Here is a 13,386-nt window from a genome sequence, read left to right as displayed (position 1 = left end):
GATCGTTATCTTGATTGACAGCTGTCAAGATAACGTCACCTGTCAACATGATTTATTACCCCACTAATCCTAGGCACTATCTACTAACACTTATAACTAGAGAGCGGAAAATATGCAGCAAAATTTCGAGAAATATGATCATATGATATGCACCAAATTTATGCAAATATGCAGTAACTTTCTCAATATATGCAGAGATATGCAGTTGCATATGCTCCAAAAATTAAAAAAAAGCTTAATAAGCGAACTAAATTTATTTAAAAAATTCAAAAACAGGTTTCCTGAACTTACGTTTTATTACAAAAAATATATAAATCACATTGCAAAGTGTTTAATTACATCTCACTAACACATAAATCACGTTTTTAAAGATAATATTCTTATACAAAAAAATAAACATGTATAATCGGAACAAATTAAAAAATAGTAGTAATCCACTATTTAATTACTATTTTGGTAACAATTTATTTTTGGATATTTTTTGAAATATTCTAACAAAAAGTTTTTCCGGTGATTCTAAAGTAAGTATATGTATTTGTAAATACAAGAACTGCGTACTACGTCCACAGATGTAAAAATACTTACCGGTTTAGGGCAGGCGCGACAAAACACATTTCGTTCTTGTAGAATAAGTTCAGGAAAAAGTTTAATCCATAAATTAATTTGAGTTATCTTCGACATATTGATACACCTGTATCCCTTTAAATGCTTTCAATACAAACTCACGATGAAAAATAATAGTATAACGTCCCTTCGACCACCACTAAACGTACCATTAATACACTTAACTAACGAACAAAAATATTGGGAATCAACGGTATTTTCAGAAGTAATTAGGGCGCGAATTTACCTGGAAGGATGGCTTAACACCCAGTGGTGTCTCCAAACTACCATAAAACCCAAGCTAGTTACTTGAAGCTCAGGACAATATTTGCAATATGATTAATAAAATTTGGTCTTTCTAGATAAATGCCCATAGAATGACACTAATTTTTTTTCAAATTAGCACAAAAATTGATAAAAATGCAAAATATGCACCCGTTCCGTGAAATATGCAGCAGAAGGCAAATATATGCAAATATGCAATTTTTTTATAGCTGTATTCAGTTTTAATTAGCATGATTCGTTCACATATTAAATATCAAGACTTATATGCAAAAAATAACGAATATGCAAATTTCATAAAATCCGCTCTCTACTTATAACAAATATAAATGACTACAAGTGTAGGCATATAGTATTTTGCACATTTTAGATAGGATTCATCCTGTAAAATTAAGATTAATTATAAGATGACGTCATCAACTTTTTTTGAGAAACCGAAAATTCGGTTTTGCAGTTTGGAAGTTAAATTGTAAAACATTGAGATGTCTAAGGTAAAAATGAGGCGGATTCATAAACCACAGGTATACTTTTATTTACTTGGCAAAATTTGGAAATGTCGTCATCAAATTGTTGGTGCGAATTATCAGACAAATTCGGGTTAGAGTTTTACTATCTACATAATATTCCAAAAAAAAACTTTTAAAATTTTACAGTCTCTCTTGTAAAATCGCCAAGAAACAACCGACAGCAGAGAGACAGACGACAGACTGTATAGGGGTTATGACATGTCTAGACAATTATTATTACAATGTTTTCCTAGTTTAAGCTCGGGAAGAAAGTATTTAGAGCGAAAAAATCCATCGTTAAAAAAATTCTTAAACAGATTGGAATTTTATAATGCAATAATAGTGATTCAAAAGGAATCAGCAGAAAAAGAAATATAGGATAGGTCGTCTTTTACAGAAATGCAACGTTTGCAGTTTTAATCGTAGCATTGAGTACGCAAATTGAAGAGACATAAAAAATGGTTTCTTAATTAGGTGTAAAGATAAACGTTATCAAGAAAAGTTTTAAGCCAGTCTGTAAACACACATGGGCAGAACTTATAATATTTGCACAGCGACTAAGTTAAACTGGGTGCGACGAAATTTCAGCTAAATTGTTAAGAGTTTCCCTGCAACAGCTAAATGATTCAACATTTATATGTACATATTACCTCCAAACAGGGTTCAAGTCTCAAGCCTGGAGAAGTGCAACAGTAAATACGTTCATTCCCTAAAAGCTAAAACTACTTAAAATTTGAAACTCAACAACGTATCTTAAGCTGCAGTATTTCCGTAGCTACGGCAATTTTTTTTAAATAAGGTACGCATTATAATTTATACGAGTTTCACATCGAAAAATTCGTGTAATTATTCTTTTACTATAACCCATATCGGTATCGTGCAAAATTTGAAAAATAGAGCAAAACGGAAGTTATTTTGCTTCACTGAACTAAAGGTGCTTGGGGAAAACATAAAATCAAACGAAATGCATACACTGCAATACGGCTAATCCCAAACACGATTCAGTCTTGTGGCAACAACCTGTGCGAGCAGCTATTATTGAAGAGAGGAAAGAACAATCCCAGTAACAGACATGAACACAAAATTTCCTTTCAACGTTAGCTCAAATAATATTTTTAAAGTAGAAATCCATAAATGCAACAAATAATGCATCAGTACATTTTTCAGTTTATAAACACACGAGGAAATTGGAGTGTCGTTAATGTGAAAAAGAAGATGTATTAGATGTTGTTCTGAATCCTTACCGATCAACTTGAGAGGTATGCTTGGCTTTTTCAATTAGAGATTTGTTCTTAGCATTGGAAATCGTAATGCTCGAAATATTCAATGTCTAGTGTTCCATATTATTAAAAAAATATTAAAAATTCAGTTACATATTAGTATTTGTATGCAGATACGTCGTCAGCTAACAATATATCGGATCAACATAAAACTGTACCACACTTGCATTATTTGATGTTTAATTAAATTTGTTCTGTTTTAACATGTTCACTGCTAATTAATTAACAAATGAGCTCATTTGTCGAATAATTTTTATTTGTTTGAAGTGGTTAGTAATTAATGCCTTTGCCGTCTCTTTTAATTTGCAAAAGTACACATCCGCTTCAGCAAACTACCTAGAGTTTGTTTTATTTAAGTTGTATCGGGACAGAAATATGTACATTAATAAAGAAGTTGTTAGTGAAATCTGAAACGACTATCCCAACATTAGAGGTCGCTGCTTGCTCAGCTGCATGCGGAACGTGGTACATAGCGAAGCCATTTCGACGAACAACTCTTAATTGGGCGTCGGCATCGTTTAGCGTAAATAATTCCCGTGTCGTAAATAAATGGCTGGCATTATTAATTTATCAGCTTGGCAAATCTTGCTTTTAGTAAAATCTGATCAGTAAAGTTTGTAGATATTCCATTTAACGGAAACAACAAACGTCCAGGCAACGGTTCATATGAAACGGTGCAGTCGTAGCGACCAAAACTACAACAGAGCAACTGGGTTAAGTGCTAAGTTCTGGAGTATATCCTCTCTTATCCTGCTCGAGGACAATTGTACCTGGCCGCGACGCCCACAAATCACTTTAATTACGTCTGATAATAACATACGTACACTCAAGAGAGTGCGTGCGGTTTCTCAACAGCTTTTTGTTCAATCTCTATTGTTTATTGAGCACCTTACCGTTACTGCAGGGAGTAATGAAGACACCATTACGGTTTTTGTGTGCCGTCTACGAGGAGGCTTACTCGGTCCCTGGTTGTCGCTTTTTTGTTGCATTTAACATCCTTTGTCGTGAGGGGTAATTTTAAACCCGCGATCTCGACAATATTCAGTCATTAGATGAACAAAACGCAAATATTCCCATCCACCAATATAATTTCAAAGCTAATTTACATTTGCAACTGCGTAAAACCATAACATGAAAGACAGAAATGAAGCGATGTCTTCGCTTTGAACTACTGCACGCAAATAATTGTTCGTTACATTTGAATCAAGTTTTTTTATCTTTTCCCTGTGAACTATCGGTTTAATTGTTCGTAAAATTGTTCTGTCCAAAGCAATATATAGAGTCGGGCCGTCTCCGTAAATATCCAAGTCGAGAACGACGATAAAACGGCGATAAACTTCGTGGGGCTTTTCTAAATTTTAAGAACATTACTTAACCGATGGCTTGTTAAAACTTTTATATACAACAAAAGTATAGGACTCAGTGAATTTTTGTGTGTGACTAAAGTTTATAACAACAAGCTTCATGCCGAGCTCAAAAAACTTGCCGGAGACAGATTCTCTTTTTTAAGAGCTTCCACTTTTATATCTTTTCACAAATCAAAAATTTATACTCTTTCTTATGTAAAATTCTATGTTCAAAACAGTTGACTAACTATGAAATAAGGTGTAATCAAGAGTCAAATACACAAATATAATGAAGAGCCAATAGATGCACTATACTGTTTTAGTAAATGATGTATATTTGTACCATAGATATCTCAACCAATCGTTTTGACTAGTGACATATAAGCGACGCGACAAGCGACAACAAAGTAGAGCTTATGCATATTGTATTAAATGACACAAACTGGTACAAATGGAACAAACATGTCGAACATTCGCGATGAAAAAATAAAAACTGTAGCTACATTTTGCTATCACCGTGATATGGTATCAATTTTTCGTTGAGAATTTTAGTTATGTGTTAATTTTAATGCAAAATACAGTAGCCAGTAGATTACAGTGTTGTGTGATCTAAAAACACGATCCAGTTAATACAAATGTTCGTAGATTTACACTGCTGAATTTAGTTTAAAATAAAGTCTACGACAAGTTTTTCTTCGTCAGCTTTATTCCCAACAAACAAACAACATTTTATGTTTTTTAATAAAGTCTAATAACGCGTGTTCTACAATTTCATTAAAAATCATACAATACGTTCCGAAAGAGTTTTAGGTACAAAACAATTCAATTCTAAAAGCTACCAACTACATAAAGCCAAAGCCCCTATAGATCTTTTTTAATGGGTAACTGTAATGTCTACTTAAAACTCAAAAAAGAAATCCGTCGGAAATATAATTTAAAAAAATATCTAAACTTAGCAGCCAGTATTTACAATGTTTTTATTACTACTTGCTGCCCTTTTGCACTTTTATTGTCGTAAAAACGTGGGCATAAATTTCTCGTTGTGTCAGTAACACGGATAAATTGTTAGAACTAATGGTACAAAATACTCCGACACTATCATTCGACGCCAATTTAAAGTGATTGTAACTGTCTTAGATTGTTTAACACATTTTGTAGAAAATTATGTCACTATATAAAAGGATGTTAAATTTTGTATATCAGTGCTCTAGATAGATGGAGAACTAACAAACCTTATTAAAAATGATAAATGGGTACAGGTAGATACAGTGTCTCCAATAATTTGTCTAACTTTTACTCAAGCAACGAAAGGTTTGTACTATTTCGTGTTAGACCATAACAATTAAATGCTTTCCGTAACTAATGATCGTCTGAATATATGAATAACTGTAAAGCCATCTTTAGCGACATTTCTGAGAGATGGATGAAACTAGTTACATTAACATAAATGAATCATTTAGAATAGAAATGGCACATGTCCGTAAAATCAAATTTTACACAAGATTTATTAAACGGAATATTACATTTGCAAAACAAACTACGTTTTTTTTTGTTAATAAGTTGAATTAATTTTCAAAAATGTCATTTGCCACCTGTCTGTCGTCCGTTTGTTGGCTACTTTACTAGACACCTAATCTGCTAGTGATTATCATTATTAAAATAAAATTATTTCTTCGTACGAAAAAGTAAATAAATAAAACTAAACAATACTCTTTAAGATGCAAGCAGAACTGATTTTGGTTCACAAGCGATGAAAATAACTGCATACTTTAAATAACCTTAGACCATTTTTTTTCATACTGAAGAGTTTCATTAAACTAAAAAAAATATCTTATTTAAAGAGTAGATATGAACACATACTACGTAAATACCATTTTAACGCATATTTTTACTTCCAAAGACGACTTATGTGGATGTTTCATCTAACTTAATTTGTGTCGTCGGAAACATATTGAATCCAGCGAAGGTTTCAGGAACCGTATTTTAAGTAAAAACATCCCTGAACAAATTCAGCCACTCGACAATTCCATAAAATCAAAAACGATGAAAATAGATTATTGCTTGTGTTTGTTCAATAAAACAAGACTGAAACGTTGGCTGAAAATTGTTTATTTGTGTCCTAAAGTTTATAACAATCTTTTACAGGTGATTTAAATGCGTTTTAAACTAGGTCCCATCGCCCAAACAAACTTTAAACCATTATTACTTTGATTGTTCAATTTATGTCAGAACCGTCCCAAATAGTAGCGACCCATCGTTATCTATTCAACTAATGATAAATAAATAAGTTTCGAAGTTCAATAGTTAAAAAGGGTTTTCATAGAAATCATGTTTCACTTTTTGATTTAATGATGCTAATAACGGTATACCAAACAGCCTGTTGTTACCCATGGTCATTTGTTGTGACAACTGTTTTCAAAATCCGTATTATTAAGAAAATAATATCACTTTATAAGTCAGGATTCAGATTTTTATACGTTTGTTAAAGGAAGATAATTAAAAAATGTATACAAAATTTCAAAGCTCCATCTTTAAATATGGCGCAGTTGAAAATTTTTAAATATAATACCTGACTATTTTTACATAAAAATGCAAATATGTTGAAAACCATCAATCAAAATAGTCTTGTGTCTCACATCATGTTCTTCTTTTTTTTTAATAAGAAGTAAATTTACGTCGGAAATAATGTAACTACTGTGTGTAATTTTCATATGAAGCGTTTTTTTTTTCCTTGAAAAGAACTTTCGGTTGAAGCACTAACTGAGTTCTATTAGAAGTCAAAGATATGGTTTTTTTTTTCAATATTTAGTTACATATTGCCTTGCATCTAGCATAACTCAATAACGTTTTAGTTTCAAAGCTTTTAATCTTTAATCTTCTGAGCAGCATTTTTTTTTCTTTTATTTTTTGTTGTATTTCGGACCACATGTTGTAGTGTTGAAATTCTATGTGTAAAAGAAATAACATAATTATTTCTAAAATATTTTAATGATGATCTGTATTTGTTCTAACTGGAATTTTATATAGAAGATCATCAGACAGAATCTTTGTTTAGTACTTAACAGTTCGGGATATGTAAGCACTCTGCTGATCGTTTTCCGTCAGAGACCGGGTTAAAGAACACTACAGTGGATTATTCGAAAACTTACGATTAACTCTAGTTAATTCTAACTATTACTTTCTAATTGTTTCTTTCAGTTTACCATCAATTGTAAGTATTTTCAGAAGTTTTGAACGTTGGACAATTTTTGATATACCTATTACTGTAATGTGACAATATCTTGACCATTGTCCAGTTTTCTTCTCTACCTAAATAAAAGTTAAACGCAATTTATTGTCGGTGGGACGTGGTCCCATTTTTATAAACAACAAATGAACAAAAAAAGGATAAATACAATATTTTTAATGGCATCAGTTAGTGATGATTTGATTAAAAAAATGTGGATATATTCTACTAATACAATTTTTGTGGATAAATTAATAACAATTACTCTCGTTATGGAATACTTTTTTAACAAAATATTAATTTTTTTACAAAACAAAATAAATTATACGACTGCATTTTTTAGCTCTTCTGTTTTCAACAACTTTGAAAGCTATCGATTTTCCGCGACTGTATACATTGGAAAACTGTTAAATAAAAAAGTAAATTTTAATGATTAAAAATTCAATTTATTATTTTAAGAGGGAAATTTTATCCCAAAGCAAAGTAGGTACAAAAGCATACAGAAATGATGTTTTTTTGGGTAATGGTATATTCTAATTTAATTTTCTTTATCAACAAGCAGCAGCATCACGGATCCTGAATACACGTAACATTCGCAACTGACGGACCAAATCAACGTAATACAAGCAAATTACTACCTGGACCCTATTTATTCTCCAATTAATTACTTAGTCCGAGATTTTGTTAGATATATACAACGCATTACTACGGTTTGTAATTGTTTAATTTCACTCAATTCTGTTTACGTAGCCTATTTTATTTGAGTTTGTTATCATTGTTCCCGAACAGCGACCGTAGATGAGTCGCAAACATTGACTTAGGCACCTTATAATAAAGTGGCAGTCAACCTCATTATCTTATTGGGCATAAGATACATAAGATATCGTCCAACAAACAAAGGAAATTGTATATTTATTGTTGATATTTCTCTTTCCAACAAAGTTCAGACCGCCGGAACTAAGAAAACATTCCATGCAAATATTCTGTTTAGCTAAGAGAACTTTCCAGAATAAATACTTCTTTTCACATTTCCGTGAAGAGATTGTTTGTGTTTTGAGATTACACTATAACAGTAATAAACAAATTTACATTGTTAGTTGTACTTGCCACGAACTAATTTATAAGATCCTTCCCCGTGTTTGCTATGCACTTATAAGCTCATCAACCCCAAGGAACACGTTAACATTTGCCTCAGAGAAAATTACGCCCTATGTATGACATCGTTTAGGGTCGCTGGAGGGTGTGCAACTACAACCTTTCTAGACCCTACGAGGTCATAAGAGCTCAACAAACACGTCTTGTTTTGGCCGTTTGTTATTACATGCAACTTTAAGTGGTCTGGTGGTATGTTTACTCATTCCACAGACAAAGTCGGAAGCTAAGTTATGTTTAGGACATCATTCTAACGCAACTGATAATTGTTCCAAACTAGTGTCTTCCGTTATACGGTCCTAGGTTAGTTACGATTGCGAGTCTCATAATTTCTCTGATTATTATTATTATAATAAGATCAACATACAATGTATTAGTAATTTCGAGCTGGTCACAGTGTTAAAAACAGTCTGCATTCGCTTCAAAATTTACAGTAAAACTAGTAATCTCTACATCATTTAGCGTTAGGGCGTCACTTTTAATTTTGTGTTTCATGTCTGGTACAGGATCTTAGTAAAAATTTTCTCATTGGATTTACCCGCCGAATATAATATCAAGACCTGGTTTACAGAAGCACTTAAGCACGCCATTAACTTAATCGATCACGTGATCAAATTCTATCAAATTCTCAGATTCACGAGTTAAACACACATATTTAATTCACGTGCTATAAAGCGGCTGATGGTCTTTTTTCTCAAAAGATGTATGGTTCAAGCTCACTCAATTATTATTATAAATTTTGGCCAAAAAACTGTAAATTTAAGTAAGAGTGAACGTACGAACAAGTTTCTTACGATCTCTGCTTTAATAAAAAATAACTAATTCTCACAAAGCCTACCCACTCTCCTTTCTTTCAATTTTTTTTTTCTTAATTATAAAAATATAATGGCCATCTCCGCTTTGTTAACAATTTGATGCTTTCATCGTAAAGAAACTTGCAGATATTTTTCATTAAACCTAACGAGTTTGTATCGCACGAAATTTTGTCTATAAAATCATTGTGTAGCAGGATTGTTCGCGGAACACTATACGACATAATACCGTGCGTTCGTTAATTATTTAGATCAGTGAAGGCTGTGGACGTTATATTGACAGATTCTGAATGTTTTTGATACATTCAGCCGCGTTGGTGTTTGGAACGTCAAACTTTCGAATTTTTTGAAAATAAAAGTGCCAAATGGTTTTCTCTGTGGAACATAAAACATTCATGATTGAGTCCTACTTCCGAAATGGAGTTGCCATTGAAGGCGAATGGCACTACAACAGTGGTGCTGTTTTACAAGAATTCCAACAAAAATTTCAAGCAAGAGCTAACCTTCGTTTGTAAATTGATTTATGTCAGGTCGCAACCAATATTACACATGTGTCTGTTTAATTGCATAATCTGAAAAGTATCCGAAACCGAGAAGACGTTTAAAATCGCATAGCATTCTTAGATCTAAATAATTAAGGAACACACGATATTTGTATTATTTAAGTAATCGTGTGTCCCGTATAAATGAAAAATCTGGCATGACTTACATTGTGTGTTATTTCCGTAAGTGTTTAAATTACTCACATACTTATTTTATAAAAATATGGAACCAGCATTATTGATCGATATTTGGCTGTGGGTTGTGGGATTAAAAACTGTAAAAAAAGATCCTGGATATTTCTCCACCGAGAACAAAAACGCTTAACTAAAAACCAGACGTACGCACTTCACAAGTCACATAAACTAAAAAACCAACAAATTACAGGCTCTCGAAATCAAAATTGCAACATTTCTTAAAAAATGTGTGGGAAAGTTGTATAAAAAAAAAAAAATTGTCGACTCGTTTCGCCAACCACGTTGGCGAAACGCGTCTACAAAATTTTTTCACTACCTTAACTTTCAATTAAAAACGTTTTATCAAAATACATATTTCACGTTTTGTCTGTGTTACACGTGTTTTAATTTGACTGCTTTTTATTAAAAATTTGTTGTATGTGTTCATATACCTAGTCTCTAGACAACCCATTTATCATTAGGCAAAGGTATAAAACACATTTAGTAATCTAAATACTGAAACCTAACTGAATTACACCCAGAAAATATTAGCATATAAATACATAAAAGGAATTACACATCTACAACAATGCATGTTACACGTAAAACAATTTGGTATCCAATTTGAAAACTTTTAGCCTTTAGCATCAAAACCGTAATTTCGCAATATTTCTTTAAAGAGTTGTTTGGTAGTCTTATTTTACACGTATTTGAAAGGAGCAACAAGCACAACGCTAGAGGTATGAGATTTTATATTCCCCGTTTGCCTTTACCACTTAAAATAGTGTTGATCTTATGATAAGCAGCAAATAAAACTTCTAGAAATGAAAATAACAAGTCTGAAAAACTATTTGAAACAATAAAACATTTTATCAATTTGTAACTCAAGAAGCTAGCTTCGTTTACCCAGAATTCGTTCCCCTTTTGCACTAGATTATTGGACAGTTCTAACCAACTTGTATCCCCTTTTTAAATAAGGCAACCAAATAGGTACTTATTTTCAAATTTATAGAGTAAGCAACTTCTACCTATAAATTGTGAACATTTGTGGTTTGTTTTTCAGAATTTAAACCACGTGTGGATTCAACACAAAAAGTTATATAAAACTAAGAAAGTTTCAACATTATGCAGAAAAAAGCACTGCTTCTGAGCTCCGTATTTTAGATTTGGTCATTAAATTAGATTTAATATGAAGTTATACCGGTTTTAAGCTCTTCAGATTTATTGCCATGCATAATAATGCTAGCTACGCGTCAGTACAGAAATATAAAATAAAGTTTTTACGGACCATTACCAAATTTTATGAAAAATAACAAAACTAAATAGCAAAACGCTATATTTCCCGTTCGTTAATTTATTAAATATATAAAACAATAAAAAAGTTATTGCTTTGATTCAAATCTAAAAAAACTTGCATCTGGTTGCTATAAAAATCTCATAAATCAAAAACTATAATCTAGAACCTGCCACTTGATTAGGTTTATTTATTTAGAAATAACTCTTGCCGATGGAGACATTTCCAGTCACGCGAGAGTTCTTTTTTACATTTGTGGAAGTTTAATTTACTTGCTTTTTTCAGGTGGTGTGGAGACTTATTCCAACGAGGGGTTTCTAAACGGCAACGTCAGCACTTACCCCTTCTTCGAATTCAATGTACCCCGAAATGTCACCACCGCAGTTGGCCAGACTGCCTTTCTGCATTGTAGGGTAGAACAGCTAGGAGACAAAGCCGTAAGTTAGATAAATACGACGCTCTGGCGATATAAATCTTTTTTTGTCCCCAATTGGGTCGCTTAATCGCGCATTACACGTTGAGATTTTAATAAACTCACATCACAATAATACATGGGCACATTAGAAGGGATATATTTCAAAACTGTGAACGAAGCTAGGATAGCGTAATTTCCGTAGTTCTGCATTGACGAATGATTACGTAGCTAGAAATGCGGCCATGAGAGATGTTACTTGTGACAGAAACAAATTGCTCTGCGTTAGTGTAGAATACAGTCTCGTCTACTATAACTCATTTTGTCAATTAATTCTTTTAATTTTTTGTTACCACTATCAGTGTTCATGTCCAGCTGTCCGCCTGCGGTCAGCATGGTTACTTAAGTTTTGATGGATAAATCCATACTTGTTCTATTATCTGTACCTAGATAACTTTTAAAATATGGATTTTTTTGTCGGTTTTCGAAATTTTTTTCGGTTTTTATTTACCGGCGTTTGATCCAGATTTCATCTTAGGTTTTTTTTTTGTAACACAGTTGGATAAGTCGAAGGCGTCACTTAAACCATACAATATGTTTTTAATTCATTTATAATCGACATCAACAATGCTGACATAATGTTTTAAAAAAAATGTGGATTGTGATTTTTTTTTTATAAAAAAGCTTTTGGTAGCATCACCACCTTTTTAAGTATGAGTAAAGTTTTATCTTACCTCTCTAAATATTACAACGTATTTAAATTTATTTTATGCATGTAGTAGAAACTTACGAAGTTCCTAACAACTAAAGTGATTCGCTGCAGTTGGAACAACTCATCTAAAAGCAGCGCTGGTTGGTTCAATACTTTATTTATTTCTAGTAAAGCAGAAAATAAACAAAAACTGTTCTAATTAAAAATGTCTAAGCTTTGCAGTAATTATCTTTCTTGTCACAAGGCCGTGGTCAATGCTTATGAAAAAAGTAACGACACGTATTGTATTGGTTAATTTTGACAATGGATCCGTCTTGTATTCCGATTGTGGGTATTTATATACTAACAATAATGCATATTTGTGAAGTTGTCAATTTGTGAATTAGGTCAGCAATTTTTTATATATTTTTTTTTTTTCAAATTTCTGTAACCCTTAGAGTGTTACCAACTACTGAAGTATTGAATTTTCCCACATTTATATAGTTTTAACACATTTAAGAAAAGAATGTTGTGAGCTGTGTGGGTCGAAGGTTATTTCCCGCAGCCCCTGCTCCGTGGGAGCGCAAATTCCCAAGTACGGACAACGTAAAATATATTTAAAGCAGATAACTAACGAGATAAAATCTCTTCTTAACAGTAATAACAAGCTTACTTCAAGTGTTTATGTTTATACATCGAAAAAATGTCACATAGAAATTAGTTTAATTTAAATGAGTATGTCTCGTCAAAACAATCGAACAAAATGTTCTGAATATTATAATTTTTTATTTTATCATCATTAAATATATCGGCGGGCGAATTCTCTATTTTTGAGAAAGAAAAGGAACGGCCAAGTTTGGCATCAAACGTGCGATCGTAGCTCTACCATGGCTTATATTCCGTGTTGGTAGTAACATGTTATTATACTGTGCACATGTTTTTGCAAAAATTTTGACGTTTAGGGAAAAAACTCAAAACGGATTCGTAACCACAAGTATATCGTTGTTATATCATTTTAAAATAGAATTCTTTGAGATGACGTAATCAAATTGTTGATGGGGATGAC

General features: G+C 32.2%; 1 protein-coding gene across 2 annotated transcripts in view; it reads left to right on the top strand.

Annotated features, from left to right (window-relative positions):
* The window catches only part of LOC135124656 (zwei Ig domain protein zig-8-like), a 289,793-nt gene that overhangs the window by 193,938 nt on the left and 82,469 nt on the right, over positions 1–13,386 (top strand). For both annotated transcript variants that reach the window (XM_064049888.1, XM_064049887.1), the window contains exon 2: positions 11,503–11,654. In XM_064049888.1, coding sequence (XP_063905958.1) covers positions 11,503–11,654 — 152 coding nt within the window. The remainder of the gene's footprint in view (positions 1–11,502; positions 11,655–13,386) is intronic.

The sequence above is a fragment of the Zophobas morio genome, unplaced genomic scaffold (assembly GCF_036711695.1).
Source record: "Zophobas morio isolate AGI-343-1 ecotype UQ-CSIRO unplaced genomic scaffold, CSIRO_AGI_Zmor_V1 ptg000007l, whole genome shotgun sequence".
Taxonomy (NCBI): Eukaryota; Metazoa; Arthropoda; class Insecta; order Coleoptera; family Tenebrionidae; genus Zophobas; species Zophobas morio.
Note: the sequence above shows the minus strand (reverse complement) of the source record. Positions and strands in the feature narration are given on the sequence as shown.